This window comes from Mesocricetus auratus, unplaced genomic scaffold (genome assembly GCF_017639785.1).
Source record: "Mesocricetus auratus isolate SY011 unplaced genomic scaffold, BCM_Maur_2.0 Super-Scaffold_100031, whole genome shotgun sequence".
In the NCBI taxonomy this organism is placed as follows: domain Eukaryota; kingdom Metazoa; phylum Chordata; class Mammalia; order Rodentia; family Cricetidae; genus Mesocricetus; species Mesocricetus auratus.
The window spans coordinates 7,667,705-7,689,725 of record NW_024429212.1 but is presented as its reverse complement, the minus strand read 5'-3'; the positions used below and the strand labels follow the sequence as shown (position 1 = coordinate 7,689,725).

The 22,021-nt window shown below is 51.0% G+C and overlaps 1 protein-coding gene across 3 annotated transcripts; it reads right to left on the bottom strand.

The window, feature by feature from the left end:
- Positions 1 to 382: 382 nt before the first annotated feature.
- Cars2 (cysteinyl-tRNA synthetase 2, mitochondrial) lies at positions 383 to 21,895 on the bottom strand. Of its 3 annotated transcripts, none has more exons than XM_040733513.1 (15): positions 21,656 to 21,895; positions 21,423 to 21,473; positions 19,570 to 19,687; positions 15,084 to 15,155; positions 14,471 to 14,576; positions 13,550 to 13,633; positions 9,486 to 9,618; positions 8,728 to 8,861; positions 5,986 to 6,053; positions 4,411 to 4,477; positions 3,911 to 4,049; positions 3,324 to 3,447; positions 2,657 to 2,755; positions 850 to 1,056; positions 383 to 561 (listed from the first exon to the last, which is right to left on the bottom strand). In XM_040733513.1, exons 1-15 carry the CDS (start codon positions 21,832 to 21,834, stop codon positions 490 to 492), a joined length of 1,653 nt encoding a protein of 550 aa, XP_040589447.1. In that variant the 5' UTR covers positions 21,835 to 21,895; the 3' UTR covers positions 383 to 489. The 3 variants fall into 3 exon arrangements, with proteins under 3 accessions (XP_040589447.1, XP_040589448.1, XP_040589449.1); XM_040733514.1 differs by having other exon boundaries at positions 9,486 to 9,615; XM_040733515.1 differs by lacking the exons at positions 21,423 to 21,473; positions 21,656 to 21,895 and having other exon boundaries at positions 15,084 to 15,126.
- Positions 21,896 to 22,021: the final 126 nt, after the last annotated feature.

Sequence of the window (22,021 nt, the reverse complement as noted above, 5' to 3'; positions counted from 1 at the left end):
GAGGCTCTCGGATCCCGTGGGCATTCTTCAGCCCTGTAGTTCTCTGCTCAGTTCTCTTGGGTGCCACTGTTACTTGGGCATGGTGGAGAGTGCCAAATGGTCATTGGTTTAATTGTCATCTGTGTCTGTTCACCTGCTGTTCACTGTGGCCTCTCTGCCTGCTGAGCCTCCCTCCCTAGGGTGGCCTGGCAACTGCATGCCTAGTTAATGGGGCCTGCTCTTTGGCCCCTTTGTATTGTTTAGTCCTTGGTCACAAGGGCCAGCTAACCATGCTCAAGAATGTCTCCTGAACAGCTGGTGTTGAGAATGTGGCCATCATGGTGCCGCCCGAGTAACTGTCCAGGCAGTTCTGAACACACACCAGTGGACAACACAGGCTCACTTTACTGATGGCTAGACAGCCACAACTGGCAACTTTAATATAAAGTTTTCATCACAGAAGAGCAGGCATCAGGCGTGGTCACACGTGGGACCACAGCTGCCTAATCCTCAACTTCCATGTTTCTGGTGTTTTGTCCTTGGATCCAGCAGTTCCCATGTGGAGGCTGTATTGCCTCTGTCCTGCAGGAGAAGGCTCTGAATAGGCGTCACAGCTTCTCACTCAAGGTGACAAGTCAGAAAGTAAAGTCAGAGATAGCAGTGGGATTCCAGAGAGGGATGACGCCGCACCCTGACAGGGCCAGCTCCTTGCCCACGTGGGTGGAGTTTGGCGATTCTTCCAGTCTACACACCCTCCCTTTCATATCCCTCCACATCTGCCATCGCCCAGAATCTGGATGACTGGCCACTGTCTGCCCCTTTACTGTCTCTTGTGACACTGGAGTCCCCTTTGTTTGCAGTATTGCTAACCTTCACATTGATGCCATGGGTGGCGAGGTCCTGGCGCAATGCATCGCATGCCTCTAGCAAGGGCTGCCTCTCCTGGAGCTGCTGTCTCCGGGCCTCCCCAGTAGCCCCAGGTGTGGCCAGTGCATACTGGCGGACCTTCAGCCTGAAGCGTACGAGTTCATCTACCACGCAGTGCAGAGTTGCTGTGCCGCTGTCTCCTGAAACACACTGAGCCTCATTTAAATGAGATGCTGTGAAATGAGTATGCCTGGGAGACCACACTCAGCGAGGTTCTGAGCTGAGACCTGCACAGTCCATATCCTTATCAGTTTCCTAATGCTGGCACTTTCTATGGAATCTTGGAAGTGGATGAGGCTAGCCAGCACCAGGACTGGCCCTGAGAAAGACCTCGTGCTTTCAGGCTAAGATCGTAACACCTACTTTGGTCCTGTCCAGGCCTCAGCAACAACTTTAGGATATGACAAGTATCAGCAGAATCCTGTCACCTCAGGAAAGTCTAGCAGCTTAAGCCTTAAGCATGAATGAAGACAGACCTTTTTGCCGTAGCCAGGCACATAAGCAAATGTTGATGCCAAGTAGCCCAGCCTGGGTCACGTGTGCACACACTGAGCTCCCATAAAGTGATCTGTCCAGCTGTACAAACACTGGCTAAGGGGCCCAAAGGCTGGCCCCTGTTAGAGAAAGGCAGCGTTGTCTGGAAGCCAGCAGAGACCTTGGCAGAACTGCCACTGCTGGAGAGTGACAGAATGTGGCCAGGCTGCAGCCCAGGCTTTCTGTGCTGACACTAGAGTACATGTAGAATGCTTTGGGGGGGGGGGCTGAACCCTTGCCTTGTCCTTCCAGAACAGCCCTGAAGCGGGCAGATACAGCAGAGTGAAGTGAGTAAGGAGGAAAGGGACCTGAGTGGGGACTTCAGCACCCACGGTATGTCCGTGCATGGGGTCACCTACAGACAAGAGCTGACCTGGGCGGCTCCTGGGGGCTTCTCCCTGGTGTACACAGACATCAGGGTACATTGGGGCTGAGTACATAGTGACCCTGGGCTTCAGGACCCACAGACAGGTGTGGTAGCCAGTTTAGATGTAATCATGTACACTTGAGTACACACACCTCACCTCCATGCACTGAGACCTGTATGGAAATTCTACAGTGACATCCAGACGGTGCTGGGACACAGCTAGGGAACATGCCTCATAAGCCATGTACTTAACTGAACGTGTGTGTTCCTTGTGGATCAGGCTAGATTCATGGGACCAAGACATCCTCACTTAGAAGGGAGGAGGCAGTTGGAGAAGGACCTGGTAGCCTTTGCCCTGTCTGTCTGGTACAGCTGAACATCACAGGAAAGGACAAGCTAGCATTCCTTCAAGGGACACTACAGTCAGGCGGGACCTCCTACATAGCTGGCTTACATCAAGGAAGGTCTGGGAAGACACAATCCTCCCAGCAGCTGGACCTGTGCTATGAAGGACCCACTGAGCAGGGGAAGCCAGAGGGCCTCCTGCAGCCAGAGAGATGCCTACTGTAGGAAACGGGGGACCCACTCCTGTCCGCTGCCATCTATATGGCTCGGGGAGAATGTCCTCCCCTGCACCTTCCTGTGCTCTCTGGGTATCAGAACAACTGGTAGGACGGAAGCTGACTGCTGAGCTGATCAATGGTGGACTGTCAGCTAACAGGTACCATGCGCCTCCAGTGTGCAAGCCAGGACGAGTCAGTCACCCTGCCATGAACATTTCCTAAGGAGAGCGGCCAATGTGCAATATGTAGGCAATTTCAGAACAGAGCATTTGAAAGATGGATGTACCTGTCGATTTGCCAGAGAAATCCCAACAGTCTCAAAAAACTGCTCAACGTAGGAGATGATGGCACCAAACACCGTGGGACTTCTTGGGCCACCAGCTTCCTGCAAGAGGACGGGTGTGGGGTCAGCGATTCTGCTTTGGCTTCTGAGGGCTCTTTCACACCATGGCAGTACCTCGCACATCTAGGTCCTGCAGGTTAAGCATGGTCATGCGTACAGTGCCTGGGGCATGGTAGGGAGAAGGTAATGGGAATTGTGGGCCTCAGATTTGGAGTAGAAAACAAGGGAATCCTGGAAAGTCCGGTGTCTGTCGACTAACTCAAAGACCCATATGAGCCAAGCCTCATTCTTGGACTGGCAGGTGCCAGCCTGTTCCCTAATCAGCTTGTATTCTTCCCTAGAACCCCAGCAGTGGCCAGGTGGTGTGGGACTCCCAGTGATCCCTGGAAGTGAAGAGTAGGCTGAGGGCAGGCTTCAAGAACTCTGGGAGTACCCACAGCCAGCTGAGTACGGTTGGTGTGGCTCACTGGTTGCCTTCAGTGTGTAATGTCAGCTTGAACACCCTGGGACTGAATGCTCAGCCCTTGGTGACCATGCATGAGCCTAAGAAGAAAGGTACCGTGCTGTGTGGTGCCCCACCCATCCCACATCCGCAGCATCTTCACGTTACCTTCGAGACTGCCCTAAGCTCTCTGTTTGCATGGTGCGCGAGGTCCAGGATGGCGTTCACTGCCCTCGGTGTGTCAAAGTCATTGGCTAGCGCAGCCTTCACAGCCTTCTTGGTGCTGGCCAGCCTGGAGTGTGACATGGGCATCAACTATGGCGATGAGGCAGGTAAGGGGGTCTCCAGCAGCCCTCTGGTACCCTAGGCTGGCCTGTCACCAACCCTAAATACACAAACATCTTTCCCCAAGAAGTAAAAATGTTTTAACTCAGAGACTCTTTCTGTAACAGAATCTGCGTCACCACCTTAGCCAAAGTTAAAAATTGTGGAGTGAAGAGAACCTACCCACTTGTTGAGAGCACAGTGTCCACTTGAGTGACTGTAATAGTCAACTATAGACATTGACAGCCCCTCCCTACCAAGTGTGGCGATTGTGAGTCCCTGGAACATGATGGAAACATGCCCAGCTCTAGATGAACACGGCCTGTGAGGGCTCAGGAGCAGAGGGAAGTGGGGATGACTAGAGGCCAGTCCTGAGGGGCTGGGAGGGGAGGCAGGTGGCCTCTGACAAGGAGTGGGTGTGAGCTGCTCACCTCTCCCACAGAACACCTTCCCCAACAGGGCCACAGGTCAGCTGCCCTGTTACATAGGCTCGCGCATCCTCCACGAAGGACGTCAGCCCCAGCAGGAGGTGCTTGGCTTCCAACAGGGTACTGTCACTGTATTCAATGGCTGCAGAGAAAGAGATGGTCACTGAAGAAGTACTCAGTGTGCCCTGAAGCACGCCCAGTACCTGAGAAACCAGCAGAAGGCATTGCTGTGGTCATAGGGCTCTCTGGGCATATGGGCCCTGCCCCTGAACGGGTACCAGTCAAAACTGTCCTGGAACTGTCTGGCCAATAGGTGATACTTGCACACATGGCCAGACAGGACAGTGGACTCCGGGAAGAGGGGCCTCGCCCTGGGCACTGAGCTTGTGTTTCCCATTGAAGTTCCCTCCAGTAAACTTGGGGCAAGCCAGCAACCACACTGCCTGGATGGACTTGACACGGCCCCGCAATCTGCCTCCCCAGCCATGTGAGAGCCAGCTCACCTGACCTATAGCTGGTGCGCATGCAGAAAAGCCGGAAGACATCAGGGGAGAAAGTCTGCAGGAAGTCCTAGAAACGGAAGAAGGCAGCTGTCACTCGGGATTCAGCACTAGGTGTGGTGATACAGGGGAAGTACAGTCAGCACGAAACGGAGAGTGTTCACACAAGCCTTCTTGTGACCAGCCGTCACCATCACCGATCCCTGGCAGCTTCTCCATCATCCATCACGGTCCATGGTCGTTTTCATTCCTGTGGGAGGGCTGACGGGAATACCTGCCCCTCCTATGCACAGGGCTCTGGGAAACAATTCTACCATTGGAACCCCGTTCCTGACATTGGCATGAGATGGGGACTGGCTGTTAGAGGCCTAGGGACTGACAGGGACAGTATGCACACGGGAAGAGGGGCCACATTTGCACCTGGCCTCACTGGAGGACAAGAGGACAATGATAGCTCAGGCGAGGTCAAAACGAGCTACATCCAAGCTCAGGGTCAGACTGAGGTGAGGGTCCAGGGCCCCGCCCAGCCCATGTGATGATGCTGTTCCCTGACCATGGACAATGCTGGTCCTCCCTGAAGACCAGCTTTCATGTTACCACAAGGCACTATGCAGGCTCCCAAGGGAGAGAAGCAACCAGTGCCAGCCAGCTGATGCCCGTGAACTGCAGTACTAAGAGTGAGTGGTGCCAGCCAGCTGATGCCCGTGAACCGCAGTACTAAGAGTGCAGTGGTGCCAGCCAGCTGATGCCCGTGAACTGCAGTACTAAGAGTGCAATGGTGCCAGCCAGCTGATGCCCGTGAACTGCAGTACTAAGAGTGAGTGGTGCCAGCCAGCTGATGCCCGTGAACTGCAGTACTAAGAGTGAGTGGTGCCAGCCAGCTGATGCCCGTGAACCACAGTACTAAGAGTGCAATAATGACACCCACACCTTGGAGGTAACCAACAACTCTTCTGAACTGAACTCAGGCCCACTTGGCACCGGAAACCTAGCCAACTACCTAGGACTACTGAAGTCATAGGTCATGGATGTTGAACTTACAGCCATGTCTTTACTAACCCAGCACAACACAATGCCAACTACATTCTAAGCGTTTGTTCTCATGCCACAGATAAGTGTAATTCTAAACACACACACACACACACACCGCCCCATCAAGGAGACTTCTCTTTCAGTGGACATCATAACTCCTGCACCCAAGGCTCAGAGATGACTGTGGATCCAATGGCTTCTTCTGGCCTCCACAGGCACCAAGCATGCACACACAGACATACATACAAGCAAAACACTCATGTGCACACAAAATAAAAATAAATCTTTAAAAATTTACAAAAAAGAAAAGAGGAAGAGATGCAATTCTGGGCAGGGAGAGGAGAGGCAGGTCCACGGCGGAAGCAGTGGAGAGAACGGCAGGCCTGAAGGAGGGGCGTGGAGCTTGAGACAAAAGTGGCTCCCTGGGGGCCATGCAGGGCTGGGACCGACCAGGAGTCTGACATTGTGGTTTTCGTCCCACAGAGGCTCCTAGCCACGTCAGCTGTCACCAGCCACTGCAGAAGGAAGCACAGAGCCTAATGTTACCTTAATGGTGATGTAGTTCTTTAGGGACTTGGACATTTTCTCTTCTTTGCCTTTCACATGCAAATGCCCTGGAAAAAAGAAAAAAAATCCCCTCTGAGTTGGGTGAAGAGACCCCCACAGTTATAGCCTCTTCTAGGCAGCCCTGAGCCTCACCATAGCTGGGCCTGGTTGCCCTGAGTTGGGGAGACCCCCGTACAGTTAGCAGGACACCAGAGTGGAGTTCAGTATCTTTATCCATAGCCCCGATCCAGCACATAGCTGGGCCCATGGAGCCACGAGGCTTGTGTCCCCCAGGGTGTAGGGCAGTATCCCGCTCTACAGCAACCGGCACCTGCAATGCGTGCCGTGTGCAGCCCTCCAGGACAGGACTGCACCATGATGGTACAATAGCAGACATACTCAGCCTCCTCACCCATGCGTTCCTGTCACTGGTCACCCAGGTCTGGGGTGTGGCCGTCAGTTTTTCTGCTACAGCTGTGTTCCCACAGGTACATGAAACACAGGTGGAAAAACAAACCCACTCTGGGAACTTGTAACCTGGGGAGGTGTCTCAACAAGGCTCATCTCCTGAGGAGGGTCCTGCTGTCCCAGACAGATTTTTCCCTCTTTTTCAAATACACCTTCACACAGAGTGTATTGCAAGATTGATTTTCCTGGGAACTTATTACAATGCGCCCTCTCCAATAAAACGTAACAGTGAGCCGCTAACTCTATATAGTATACACACAGTATTGACAGCAGCTGGAAGATTAAATGCACAGGCGTCAAGAACACAGGCACCGGGCGGTGGTGGCGCACGCCTTTAATACCAGCACTCGGGAGGGAGAGGCAGGTGGATCTCTGTGAATTGGAGACCAAGCCTGGTCTACTGAGCGAGTTCCAGGACGGGCTCCAAAACAATACAGAGAAACCCTGTCTCAAAAATAAACAAAAAAAAAAACAAACAAAAAGAACATAGGCTTGCCGGGCGTTGGTGGTGCACACCTTTAATAGCAGCACTCAGGAGGCAGAGGCAGGCGGATCTCTGTGAGTTCAAGGCCAGCCTGGTCTACACAGCGAGTTCCAGGACAGGCTCCAAAACAATACAGAGAAACCCTGTCTCAAAAAAAGAAAAAGGAACACAGGCTTGTGGGCATGTGTCAGGTCAGCAGCCTCTCTGTGGACTTCTTGGTGATGTAAGGAACATCACCAATGTCACCCTAGAGGGCACCACAACTTCCAGACTCTAGGACTTAATGGAGCTGCATTTGTACATGCGCCATGTTGTAGATGCCTGTATCTGGTTCCCCATAACCCCACCGCTGCCAAACCAGCATCCTGCCTCTGCCTCACCTGCCTAGCTGTCATCTGAAAGGGCAGTGCTGACCTTGTGACCTTTGGCATTCTCGACACATGCGTTTTCCCAATTACTACCCATCACCATGATACCACCAAGCTCAGAGTCAGCTCAGTCCCGCCTCTGACCTGCTTCTGGGAACCAGGGCCACTGCCAATCACTGGGTTCTTTGGGTTTTATTGTTATTGTTGGAATGGGTTGGTTTTTTGGAGGCACATCTCTCTGTGTATTCCTGGCTGCTCTAGAACTCACAGTGTAGACTAGGTTGGTCTCAAACTCACAGAGATGGCCTGCCTCTGCCCTCCCGCAGTGCTGGACCTGAGAACTTCCCCCAGCAGGTGCTATAACCTCTGAGCGGTGAACTCTACATGCTACAGCACCAACCTGCCAGGCAAGATGCACCCGCTGCTGCAATGGTGGCAACGTTTTAGGAAAATATTTCTTATATTCAAAGACAATGGAACTTTTACTGGACCTCACAATCAAGTTAATAAGTCACCCCGAGGTCACTTAAGACAGCCTGAAATCCCACTGTGTACTTAACCTGTTTGTTTAACCTGCTTTTAAGAGAACAATATAAAATCCAACCAATTAATCCAAAAGAAAGTACTGAGTTTTCTTCCCCTCGTTGTGGCATTGATGCATGTTGGCGCCTCTGAGATTCTCTTTGATGTACTTAACCAACATCGTAACTGAGCACTTTCTGGCTGGGTTTGAGGCCTGCCCCACAGGAGGGAATTTGTGTCTGGCGCTGTAAACCTGGCCAAAAGCCAATGGCTCAGGAGACACAGGCCTTAGCAGGGAGCCTACTATTATTGTTTGGCTAAGCAACACCGCACCAAAGCACCTTCTAAATATGTATGTTCTCAACCGTGGCTAAAGGAGCTTCTTTCTACAGCGGGCAGCAGTCAACGCAGCCAAAGTGCTAAAGGCAAGTGGCGGTGAAAACCCAGCCGGAACGGGAGATCTAGACTCTCCCGGCTCAAGGGACATCTCAGATAAAAAAAAAAAAAAAAAAGAAAGAAAGAATCTAAGAGGCAGCAGACAGGGACGGGTGCTGTGAAATGTCTTCTAAATAGAATGTGGCTGTTGCATTCATGAGCTTGCTGCAGCCATGGTTACCAATACAAGACTGACACAAGACGAAGCCAACAAGATCAGTCAACAGTAATTGGACTCAGATAGTTACCAAAAAAAGGCAGTGGTAGGTTGGAATGTGGACATGACCAGTATGGTATTGATATATTGTATATATACATGAAATTGGAAAAGAATACAGAAAAGATACTCTACAAAAACCCAAACAATGATTTCAGCCAAGCCCACCCACCTCCCTGACAGCAGATCTATTTCCAATAAGCAGAGCTGACAGAAGGGGAAAGAAGTTTGCCTCAAGCCAGGCTTACCAGAGTGCAGGAAGTAATTTCCCCATTGCTGACACTGGTGGAAGACTTCGCTCTGTGCTATTTCGTTTTCATGATGTGGGAAGGCCAAGTCTATGCCGCCTGTGTGGATGTCCAGTTGGCTTCCAAACACCTTGCTGCAGGGCAGAGTGCAAGCATGTGTGAGCAGCCTCAGTATCAGGGTCCTCACCTCCCACTCACTCCCAGAAGCACTCCTCACACCATAAAAACATGGTTCTGCCCATCTGCACTTGGATCTACCAGGCTTACAGGGAGGGAGGGGAACCAACTGTTGGAGCTGAGACGTCATCAGAACCCTAGGGACACACAGGGCTGCCTGAAGACAGGGAGGGTAGTAAAACTCTCCCAGCTTGGGGAGGAATTATCCCTGAGACGGGTGGATTCTGCACTCTGGAGAGGTGGGCTGGCCAGGGCACACATGTGTCCTCAGAATGGCTTTTCAGAGGTGCCACGCCTGGCTGAGGTCCTCCCTGATGTGGCCCTTGCACTTACATGCTCCAAAGCCTGAGCTAGATCAGGGACCATGAGGTACACCTGCTGCTGTGTGGCAGGAACCTGTTCTGCTACTAGGAGACCACAGCAGACGGCTGGGTACACCCTGGGCTGGGCACCCCTCCTCATGTCCCTGTGAGTCCCCCCAGAAGCTTCTGTCTAGCCCCCACACTGTTCTGTCCCTCAGCTAGGCCACCCTGTCACACCTGGCTGGAACACTCGAAGCCTGGGAATTGTCGGAACCTTACCTGGCCATGGCAGAGCACTCGATGTGCCAACCAGGCCGTCCATCTCCCCACGGAGAGGTCCAGAACACCTCCTGAGGTTTGGCTGCCTTCCACAGGGCGAAGTCGCTGGCGTGCCGCTTATCAGAGTCAACTGCTGATGACAGAGGGTTGACAAGTGAGGAACCTCGGCATGGCACTTGCCACCTGTGTGCTAGCCAGACGATGGTGTGTCCCCTCTATGCAAACCTCTTCCCAGTGTGCTCTGCTCTTCCCCAGCAGGGTAGCAGGACAAATGCCTCCATGTCAATAAGCAGAGCAGAGGCCTAGTGTCCAAGAAGTCAGGTCACAGAGGGCACAGCCGAGCCTGCAAACACCAGGGCACTCGCTGCCAAGGGAGCAGAGCCCAGGGCATGGCCAGTGCTGTTCAGCTACCTTTGAGTGACTGAGTTCCTACGTGACATTTCCCACAGTGACAGCAACCCTATGAGGGCAAAGGTGGCATATAGTGGGACATCAGGACAGAGGACAAGTCAGGAGAGGAAGAGCGAGCGGAGCTGGGTCAGTCCCCCAGGGACTGTGCAGAGCTGTTGTGTTCAGTAGACCTTCGAGGGTTCAGAAAGTCCCCCAGACAAACCGTCTCTCCTCTAAGATGCTACACAGTCATATCCAATTCACTGTTTCATGGCTGTCACTGGATTTACTGTCCCTACTTACGTGGACAGTCAGGACCTCTGCCCCGCAATGCCATGTGTACACTGAGCACAGCCCACAGTGGGCCCGCTGGGGATCGCAGGTGAGTAAATAGGACTGACACAGGCACAGGAAGGCCGGGTGTCACAGGGGTTTGCAGCACGCTGATGTGGAGCAAAATTGGCAGGAACAGACAGTTCAGAGGGCAGCAGAGACAAATCCTGCTGAGCAAATGGGGTGGGTGGGGTGTTCAGAATAATGGGGGGTGTTCAGAATAATGGGGATGTTCAGAATAATGGCAGGGGAGACGTGGGGTGGGGGAAGAAAGCAGGAGAAACCTTATAAACGACTTGGGATACCCAGAGACAACCACAGCATCCAGAGCCCATGTGGGATGGTGAGGAGACACTTGGGATGGTGAGGAGACACTTGGGATGGCACAGACACTTGGGATGGTGAGGAGACAATCACCGGCATAAGGGAGGGGTTGCTCCCAAACAGCCAGAGCTTGGCACGGGGGATACAATGCAAGAAACCCAGTGCCAGGGCCACCTCTCTTCACAGGGGTGACCACAGGACTTCCACTTAGAGGTCATTGAGCGTGACCCACTTCTGCGTCCCAATCCTGTTACCAGTGCAATTAAAATTTGAAGAACGTGAAAACCCTTGCTGTCGATGGACATTGGTGGCGCACGCCGTTGATCCCAGCACTGGGGAGGCAGAAGCAGGTGGATCTCTGTGAGTTCAAGGCCAGCCTGGTCTACAGAGTGAATTCCAGGACAGGCTTCAAAGCTACAGAAAGAAACTCTATCTCAAAAAAATAAAAAGAAAGAAAAAGGAAAGAAAACCCTTGCTCTGAGCTGGGCGTTGGTGGCGCACACCTTTAATCCCAGCACTCGGGAGGCAGAGGCAGGCGGATCTCTGTGAGTTCGAGGCCAGCCTGGTCTACAAAGTGAGTTCCAGGACAGGCTTCAAAGCCACAGAGAAACCCTGTCTCGAAAAAACCCAAAAAAAAAAAAAAAAAAAAAAAAAAGAAAAGAAAAGAAAACCCTTGCTCTGAAATGACGCACGGGGCGATGGACGCACGGGGCGGTGGAGCCCGTCATGGAGCCAGAAGGGCTCAGTGCCTTTGTTTTGATGGACACCAACCCCAATCTCAGACCCTTACTCACACTGCGCTCGTGAAGAAGGCAGGAACTTCCACAGTGCTGCCCTGGAAGTACAGAGGGGCTGGGGAGAGTCATCACTCCCTGCTGGGATGTTGGCAACTTCTCACAAAACCAGACAGGTTTGCCATGTGACGCAGCCATCATACCCTTTAGTGCTTACCCGAGATACTGAAAACATTCAGGTAAAATCCTGCACGTGGACACTCACAGCAGTCCTGTCCCTAACTGTCCAAACATGAATGCGGTCAAGATGGACTTCAGTAAGAGGATGGACTAAGAAACTCCAGCACAGACAATGGAGCATCCATTATTCAGTGTCTGTGAGAGCCGAGCTACCAAGGCACGCAAAGACAGACAGAGCTTCAAAGTATGTTACTAGCTGGGCATGGTAGGCATTCCTCTAACCCCGGTACTCAGGAGGCTAAGGCAGGAGTTGTTCCTGGAGACCAAGGCCACCTTGGGCTACATTGTTATCAAACAGGACTGTCTCCAAAAAGCAAGCCACAAAAGCCTATCACTAACAGAAAGAAGCGACCTGGAAAGGCCTGGGCTGAATGTGTGCAATTTTGCAGTATTCTGGAGAAACAGAGCTATAGACAGTGAGAAGGTCTCCAGGGTTGAGGTAGCAGACACAGGAGAAGCACGGAGCACACATGGTCTCAGGATGTGACTGTGTCATGTGGGAACATGACATGTGGCGTTTGTCCATACCAAGGGGCATGCTAACATGAACTACAGACTAAGGTGATGCAGACACTGATGGCTCAGACTGCTCTGGGGGGGGGGGTGACGGTGGTGGGAGGGGCTTGCAGGGCAAGAGGTCCAATGAGAATTCTGTACCTCACTCTGCTGAACTGTGAACCCCAAGTGACACTAAAACAACAAAGCCGGTGGGAACAAAGTCAAAGGCAGCGTCTGAAGTTCCAGGGCACCCTCTGCTGTGCAGCAAGTTCCAGGTTAGCCTAGGCTACACAAGACCCTGTCCCTCAAACCAAATACAAAGCAACAAAACTAACTTGCTTCTGACAGAACTTGTAAGTTCCCCCAAAGTCCTCTTTCCTGGAAGGCAAAACCCAAGCCTGCCTCAAACCATACCCCTGGGTACGGGCATCCCAGAATGCTCCACTGTGAATGGCCACAATAGGAGGCTACTGACTGGGTAAAAGTAACAAATCATTTCTGAGAGCCAAATAAGCAGGACTATTAAAAATTAGATTTAAGCTATGGATGGTGATACACACCTTTAATCCCAGTACCTGACCTCACTCTGACTCTGAGTTCTTTTCTTTTTTTTGGTTTTTCGAGACAGGGTTTCTCTGTATTGTTTTGGAGGCTGTCCTGGAACTCGCTCTGTAGACCAGGCTGGCCTCGAACTCACAGAGATCCACCTGCCTCTGCCTCCAAGTGCTGGGATTAAAGGCGTGCGCCACCAACGCCCGGCTCACTCTGAGTTCTTTTTTTTTTTTTTTAAGATTTTACTTATTTATTATGAATACAACATCCTGCCTCTATGTATGTCTGCAAGCCAGGAGAGGGCACCAGATCTCATTACGGATGGTTGTGAGCCACCATGTGGTTGCTGGGAATTGAACTCAGGACCTCTGGAAGAGCAGCCAGTGCTCTTAACCTCTGAGCCATCTCTCCAGCCCCCTCACTCTGAGTTCTTAAGTCAGCCTGATCTACATAGCAAGTTCCTGGATAGCCAGGACTACAGAATGAAACGCCGTCTCAAAAAATAATAAAAATTTTAAATTAGATTGGTGTGGAATGTGTTATCCACAAGTCTCTATCCACAGACACTAAGAGTTGGACTAAGCCTATAAATTATTTATCAATCTGTAAGAAGCATATGGCATAGAGAGAAAGCCGTGTGACACAACCAGCAAATCTCACTGAGCAAACAGGAACAGTTCTTTGGAAGAATGGCAGGAGAATACAAGCACCCAGGGACCTGCATGGGTCACACTATGACATGCATGCATGCTGTCCCATGCAGAGAAAATTCCAGGAGAGGGAGCAGATAGCACGGCTGGGTGCAGAGCAAGACAGAGGCACAGGGACGCCGAACTTGCATTCAAACCATCTTCTGCTTGTCTATTCATAGGAGTGGATTAACTCCCCGGCAGGGCTAACGACCCCAAGTCAGCTCACATCTCCCTGCTCCAGATCTAACCTCAGAACCCCACACTCAGAGCCGAGGCCCACAGGACACCCATCATCACCCACCTGGCTCTTCAGCTGCACTGGGAACCACACTGATGAGCTTGCCATACTTGTCCCCTCGAGCTTGCAGATCGAAGTAGACACTGCCTGTTTAACATAGACAGTTATGAGGGCAGCACTTCCCCATGTGAAGCAGCCACATCCGTGAAGCCTTACAACTAACAAGCAGCTACAGTTTCAGCACAGAAGACTGCACACACATGTATGCATATGCAACACACATCACCATATGCCACAACACACACACACACACACACACACACACTCCAAACTGAAATAAGACCTCAGTGAGCATCTCTGTACAACTACCCCAGACTCCACAGGGGTCAGGACTAGTTTGCCAGTGTTCTATGGCTGTAAGAAAAAGCTGAAGCGAGGACCCGAGGAGCTGGAGGGTGGCTTGGTAGTTAGAGAGCTCCTGTAGGACCAAAAGCTCTTGCAGAGCCCCAGCACCCACACTGGCAGCTCACGACGTGCCTTTAACCCCAGCTCCAGGGGATATGATGCCCCTCCCCAGCCCGTGTACTGCACCCACGCCTCAACCCCGACACACACACAGATGCACAATTAAAATGATAAAATAACGTCTGAAAAAAGAACAGATCAGTAGTTAGGAGTGCTTGCTGCTCTTCCAGAGGACCCACAGTGCCTAACACCCACACTGGGGAGTTTGCAATTAGATGTAACTCCAGCTCCCAGGGATCTCACTCCCTCTCCTGGCCTCTATGTGCAACAACACACCATGCGCACACACACATGTAAGTATAAATCAAAAACTTTAAATGAACTGAACAGATTTGCCCCGCACCACAGAAGCCCCACATCAACACAGTCAGCAGTGTCAGCACACATCGGCCCTGGCATGACCTGCATCTCCGAACTCCACCAGGGTCCCCCAGCCATTAGTTTTAACTTTCACGCTACCTGTGGCTGTGGAGTAAGCATGGCCATGAGCAATGATGCCTTCAATGAAAGCAATGATCTGCGGGATGTTCTCAGTGACTCTCAAGTACACTGTTGGCGGCAGAACCTGGGAAGAGGCAGAGGCGGTCACCATGGGTCACCATTTCCAAGCTCACAGGACTGTGCACAGGCTCAGCACAACACAGTGGCAGCCATACTGAGTCAGGATGTCCCAGTGATCCAACTGGCTTTTCCTGTGTGGGTTCCCTGCTGACTCTCAACAGACAGACAAGGAGCCAGGCAGCCAGACCCCGGTGCCAGGAATGTGCCTGACTCTGATGAGAATGTAAGATAAATCGGGAATATTCCGGCAAGGCTGCAATCGCTTCATCCTAACTCGTGCATGGGCTCCTTCAGACCCACAGGACAGGGATCCAGCTCATCCTGACGCCCCGGGGGCCAGCTCCCTGAGCTGAGCCCATCACAGGGTATACTCAGCAGGTCTAGGTTTAAGTCCTTTCCTTCAGTCTTGACACCTCAAGGCCTGTATTCAGGCACTAACACTGGGCTGATTATTCTGGATTGTGTGTGTCAGCTACCACTGCCCTTTACAGCAGGGCAAACCACAGCTTACCTTCAGGGCCGCCATGTCTTGTTTAAATTCTTCTTCAAAAAGCCTGGCAAGAGAAGCGGGCGACACGTTCATCTGCACAAGGTCAGATAACCACGTTAGCACCTGGAGCATGCAGACCCATCACAGCAGAGCAGGCTACTCCTGCAGACAGGTCGGGGATCACATGCCCCACTGGGGCTCAGCCCCAAGAAGGGAACGTTGATTTTAAATGTTAAGTCTACCCTAAAACTCTGGACCCTATCTGCTGGGGACAGAGGGAATCTAGGTACCATGGGCCCTGTCCTCTGGGGACAGAGCGAATCTGGGCACCATGGGCCCTGTCCTCTGGGGACAGAGAGAATCTGGGTACCATTTCTACCACACAATAAGAAACTAACTCCCCTCCCCTCTGCAAACGAGTAAGTACAACAGCCATCTCCTCTACAGACCAAGACGTGAGTTTCCATCTCACCCATCGCCTCACCTGTAGCAGGAAGAAATGGTAAGAAATGCCTTAGAGTGTCTGAGAAGTGTGACACAGCACTCCAGGAACTGGAGCTGATGTCCTTAGACTGGGGCTGCGCTGAGCACCCGAGTGTGCAGGAGGGTGCCACAGCAGGACGTCTGGGCACACAGACCCTGAGTGCCGGATTCTCAGAGGACCCAGCAGGGACACACAGGCTCTAATCCAGAAGCACAGCCTGTCAATAATCCCAGAGCAGATGGGGGAGGGGCAAGTGAGGCTCCGCCCCAGCTGAAGAGCTACTGGCAACTGATGGCTGGCTGGAACAGGGGAAGTCATTTTTCCACATGGCTGGAGGCATGCTCTTAAAGCCGGCACTATCTAACCCAATGGGTTATAAAAATAAACAAGCGCGCGCACACACACACACACACACACACACACACACACACACACACAAATGTATATATGAAATTGTTACAAAAAGAATGCCAGGCGTTGGTGGCTCATGCCTTTATTCCCAGCACTCGGGGGAGGCAGAGGCAGGCAGACCTCTGTGAGTTCAAGGCCAGCCTGGTCTACAGAGTGAGTTCCAGGACAGACTCCAAAGAAACACAGAGAAACCCTGTCTCAAAAAAAAAAACAAAAAAAACAAAAAAAAATTAAGAGAAGCAGATGCTGGGTATTATTAGTGCACTAGGGAATCGGAGGCCTGCATAACTCTGTTGGGACTAGCCTGGTCTACATAGTGAGCTCCACCTCAACCAGGGCTACATAGCGAGACCCTGTTTCAAACAAAAGAAAACAGCGGGCTTCATGCACACGGTACACAAGAACCCACACTCTACTTGCACTCAGCAAACACGAAGCTCCCGCAGTGCTGGGTCATCCTCGGCTGCCCAGCACACCTCCCCACCCCAGGAAATAGGTCTCCTTTTCATGAGGTAGGGAATTTCTGCTCTGGGGCATCAAGAATCTCTCTCAAGTTTCTCAGTGGCTCGTGTGGAGCCTGTGGCTGATGTCCTGCTCAGGGCTCTAAAGCAGGGGTCACCCCAGAAAGCACAACCATGGAGGACTACCTCAGGGAGACAGTGGGTGGTCCAGGAACCTACCACCCTCTTCTTCGCTGACCCAGAATGCTCAGCGGTGGTTTACCCCTCACTCCTTAGACCGCTGGGATGAAGCAGTGTGCAGAGATGAGATACACAAACACGGTACCGTCACTGCTGAAGACATGGAGTTCACAGCTCCCAGCAGCCACCCTCTCTCCAGGGAAAGTTGTAAGGCACAGAACCCACTTTCAGACCTTGTCAACACGATACCTAACTGCTTTCAGCTATAAGTCTTTATCTGTTTGGTTTTTGGTTTTGTTTTTTGAGACAGTGTTTCCCTGTGTAGTCCTGACTGTTCTGGAACTCACTCTGTAGTCTAGGCTGGCCTGGAATTCACAGGGATCCGCCAGCTTCTGCCTCCCGAGTACTGGGGTTAAAGGCGTGCGCCACCACACCCAGCTTTCCAATTCTTACCTTTTTAAATTCTGAGTAAATTGGAGCGCATCCCCACATGTCCAGAGGCCCCAAACCTATTTTCTACTGACTTTTCTCCTACTCATTTGTAGCAAGTGTTTTTACATGTTGTGGTACTCTTTCTGCACGAACCTAATCAATTCTGTAGAGATTCGCGACTACTTTGATCCCGACAGCTTGCACCTCTCATTGGTCCTCTCCATGGGTGTGGGTGTTTGCCAAGCCCAAGGAGGCCAGAAGAAGTTGTCAGGTTCCTGGAATCACAGACGGTCATGAGCCGCCATGTGGATGCCGGGAATTGAACCATGGCTCTCTAGAGGGGCAGTCAGGGCTCTTAACCACTGAGTCATCTCTTCAGCTCCCCCTTTGCAGTTTTTCAACAGTACGGTCATTCACAGAACACTGAAAACTTGGCTTATATTTTCCAGTCTTTTCAACTTCTGGGTCTTTCTACATAAATGGATTTGCACTTGGAAGCATACTGAGAAACCCTTCCCTAAGGAGGCCTCAGAAACATCCTAGGATTTCTGCCAGGAATCTGTGGCTCTACTCCTCTTACATTTCATCTCTGATCTGCTTTAAGTCGGCTATAAGGCGTGACTTTAACTTGAGTTTGTATTTTCTCCAGATGGCTACCCAACTGTCAACACTATCGACTGAATAATCCAACCCCCCAACCCTACGGATCTGAAATGCCTTCTTTGATCATAAAACAAATTCCCATTAATTATTGTATGTATTTCTGGACTCCGTAGTAGGTTCTATTGTCTGTTTATTCATGTTCAATACAACAGTGTCTAACTGCTGCAGTCTTTCTTGGAAAGAGGGAAGAGCAGGGGCTGACACGGAATGGGAGACAGAGATGGGAAGAGAGGGGAAAGAAAGAGGGACAAAGGATACTCTAGGAAGAAGGGCACAGACACCTTAATTCCCACCAAGCTGCCTGCCCTGCCCTCAGATAAGACACACAAGCTGGGGCTGGAGAGATGGCTCAGAGGTTAAGAGCACTGCCTGCTCTTCCAGAGGTCCTGAGTTCAATTCCCAGCAACCACATGGTGGCTCACAACCATCTACAATTCAATCTGGTGCCCTTTTCTGACATGTAGGCAGAACATTGTATATGTAATAAATAAATAAATCTTTAAAAAAAAAACACACAAGCTACCTTAGATCCGTCTTGCACACAGACACACACACACACACACACACACACACACACAGACACACACACACACCGTGCCATGTGACTTCTATAGGGGAGATGGACGGAAACACAGAGCAGGTATGGACCAAAGGAAGGATTCCATCTAAGTCCGTGGTGAGCCAGTGAGTTTATTGGGTTCCCATCAGAAGCACGGGTGACCCATAGGCAACTAAGCAACAGTGACGTCCAGCTGCACCAACGATGACGAATCCCACTCAGTCTCAGGGTGGGAGGCGCCCTGGGGACCTCATGAGATGTGAGGCCCTCCCTCATCCCCCAGGGAGTAGGAATGATCTTCTGAGGGTCCCATGCCAGGGTGACAGCAGCTGCTCTGATTCACAGTAATAATGCTTGTCCATCCCAGAGAAAGCAAGCACACAGCACATATGTACACGCACTCACACATGTAGAATCACATGCATCGATGTATATGTATGTACATGGATATATAAACAAAAAATTATCTATAGCTTTTTAAATATGTCTAAACATCTAGTTGGGCTACTCCCTCCTTAATAATGTGTTCAAGGGACCCTCACTCTCAAAGCCAGATGGTTACGTTTCATTCCTTAGTCACATGATGCAGTGGGACACTCACCATAACATGAACTACAAGGGGCAAGTGACAAAAACCCTAGTATTGCTATTCTAGGTCATTTCTCAGCTCTGATCATGTGAGTCACTGCAAGTTAGCCATCCCCTCCTTCATAGGGAGCCATTGGGCCAGGCCTTCAGCACTCCGACTGAACCCCTGGCGTTCAGCACATTCCACCATCTTCCCTGGAAGCCAGACATGCAAGCTAGTGCCCTGAATCAGAAGAGTGACTCTGGCTTGAATCCTGAGACACCAAGTATGATTTCTTACAATACAGCACAGCATGTACCAGGTGGTGGTGGTGGTACAAACCTTTAATCCCAGTACTCGGAGATAGAGGCAGACAAATCTCTGTGAGTTCAAGGCCAGCCTCATCTACAGAGCGAGTTCCAGGACAGTCAAGGTTACACAGAGAAACCCTGTCTCCCCCCCCAAAAAAACAGGGGTGGGGTGGGGAGAGATGGCTCAGAGGTTAAGAACACTGACTGCTCTTCCAGAGGACTGAGTTCAATTTCCAGCAACCACATGGTAGCTCACAACTGTCTATAACTCCCGAGATCTGACACCCTTTTGTAGACATACAACACACATGTAGGCAAAACACCAATGCAAGTAAATAAATAAACTAAAAAGGAAAAAAAAGATATGCAAAAGTACACTCCGCAAAGGCCTACACCCAGTCACCAGGTCGCCAATCAACGAGAAGCCACCACGCTCACCTCATTGGCTCTTCTGATTATTTTGTCATCCACATCGGTAATGCTCATCGCCATGACCACATTGCATCCAAACACCCTGGTCAGGATCCTCCGGATAATATCAAATCTAACATATGAGCTGAAAGAAGAAGAAATTGCTGGGTTGTCTTTGACACAGAAAACATTGCTATTCTGTTTTTAACTTTAAATTATCTCATTTTTGATTAACTTGCTTTATCTCACATACATGTGTTTTGCCTGCATGTACGTATGTGCACCATATGTTTACTTGTTGCCTTTAGAGGTCAAAAGAGGGTGTCAGAGCCCCTGAAATTAGAGATCCAAATGGTTGCGAGTCATCATGCGGGTGCTGGGAACTGAACCCAGGTCCTCTACAAACCGTAAGTATTCTTAAGCACTAAGTCATCTTCAGCCCCCCATTTTATTTATTATTATTGGGTGTGTATGTGGGGTGTGTGTGTGTGTGTGTTTGCGCACACGTGAGCACATGTGTGCACACACAGTGGCTGTGCACACACTGCAGCCGCATGCATGCAGACGGAGGTCAGAGGCAAGCGTGTGGGACTCAATGCTCTCCTGTCACACGCAGGTCATCAGGCTGTACAGGAGGTGCTTTCACACAGTGCGCCATCTTTGCCCCATCACTGTCATTTCTGGAAAGGACGTGTTATAGTTTAACACACCACTATGTCCACACTGCACTGCAGTGGACTGTCATAGGGAAGTAATCCAAGTGCTTCTCTACAAACTGGGTCCCACCTGGAGGCCCAGAAGGGTCCTTCAAGAAGTAATGGAGGCAATCCAGGATAAGGTACTGTTGTTCTTAAGTTTAGAGCTGTTGAGTGAGTTTGCATCAATCTAAAATTTCCTATACTACAACATCAACAAAAAGTCAAATGACAAGGGTTTTTTTTTTTTTACCAGTTTTGTTCATGTTCTAGAACTGGGATTTCCCATATTATCCCAGTGCAGGGAGACAGACAGGTAGATCCCTGGGGCTCATTGGCCAGCCAGCTTGGCCTACATGCAGGGTTCCAAGCCACTGAGAGATTCTGTCTCAAAACAGGCAGGAGAGAGCACTTGATGATGACATCTGAGGATGTCCTCCACCTTTCACACTTGTGTTCAATTGAGGTCTAAAAATAACCAAGTAAGGGAGGCAGAGGCAGGCGGATCTCTGTTAGTTTGAGGCCAGCCTGGCCTACAGAGCGAGTTCCAGGACAGCCTCCAAAACAGTACAGAGAAACCCTGTCTCGAAAAAAATCAAAAACCAAAAAAAAAAACAAACAAACAAAAAAACAAGTAAAAATGCTCAACAGCAAACAGGTTATTAGGAAATGGGGAATGTCAACAAATGCAAGAAGGAACTTCATCCCAGCTTGAGTGTGGCACTGTCTGTCCAGTGAAGGACACTCGACAAGTCACATGGGGTGCTGCGTTAAGCGGCACTTCAAATATACTATTTCCTGAAACTACCATGAAGATCTCAAACACTGAGCTGTTGTCATTTCTGTGTCAAGTCCATAACTCCAGCAAAAAAAAAAAAAAAAAAAAATGACCCGTTCCAGGCCAGGCAATGACACCCCACGGTTGGATTCGGGTCCCTGGACCAACCTCAGAAACATCTAATTCACAAACGGGTCCCTCTCCATTCCTCCACACCAACTCTCTGAATGTCCAGACGGGAGCAATGAGTATACAACTCAGAACAGCTACAAACACCAAAAAAGACTAGACATTCTGAGGTCTCACAATTCCCAGAATCAAGTCATTACTCATACTTAATAACTTACCCTTCCCATAATAAATGACCCTCTGGCTTTGTCACAGAGTTCAAATCCAGGAAAACTCACCAAGCATGTCCAAGGTGTGCATGGTCGTACACGGTCGGTCCACAGCTATACCTGGGAACATATTAAGACCCACCACATGAGATGTCTGGAAAAAAAATTTAAAAAGACCTAAGCTCTGGATAACAAACACGCACGGTGTTTAGGTGACCGCTCTGGGACCACACCTGCGGGTTTCTGGACTGACTTGCCCCTACAGACCCTCACGCCCCGCCACGCCCCGCAGGCGCACGCACCAGGAGACGGCGTCCGTACGGGCCACGATCAGCGGCTCCTTCCTGCCCGTGAGGCTGTTGTGCACCTGCACGCCGGTGTCCTGGCCTTGTGGCCTCTGCCATGCTCGCCCGCGCCGCTCTAGACCCAGCGCGTCCCGGAGCAGCCGAACGCCAAGCCCAGGCCCGCGCGCCCGCAGCATGTCGGGGGCAGATCCAGAAAACAGGCAGAGAACAACCTCTGCAGGCCAGGCCCCGCCCCGCCCCCGGAGGCCAAGCGCCGCCCAGCGACCCAGAAACCACGCCCGTGTCTCCACAGGGCTCCGCCCACTCCCGGAAGAGAACGCTCTTCCTGGAGTCTGGAGGTGAACCCAGCAATGTTTGGCGGCA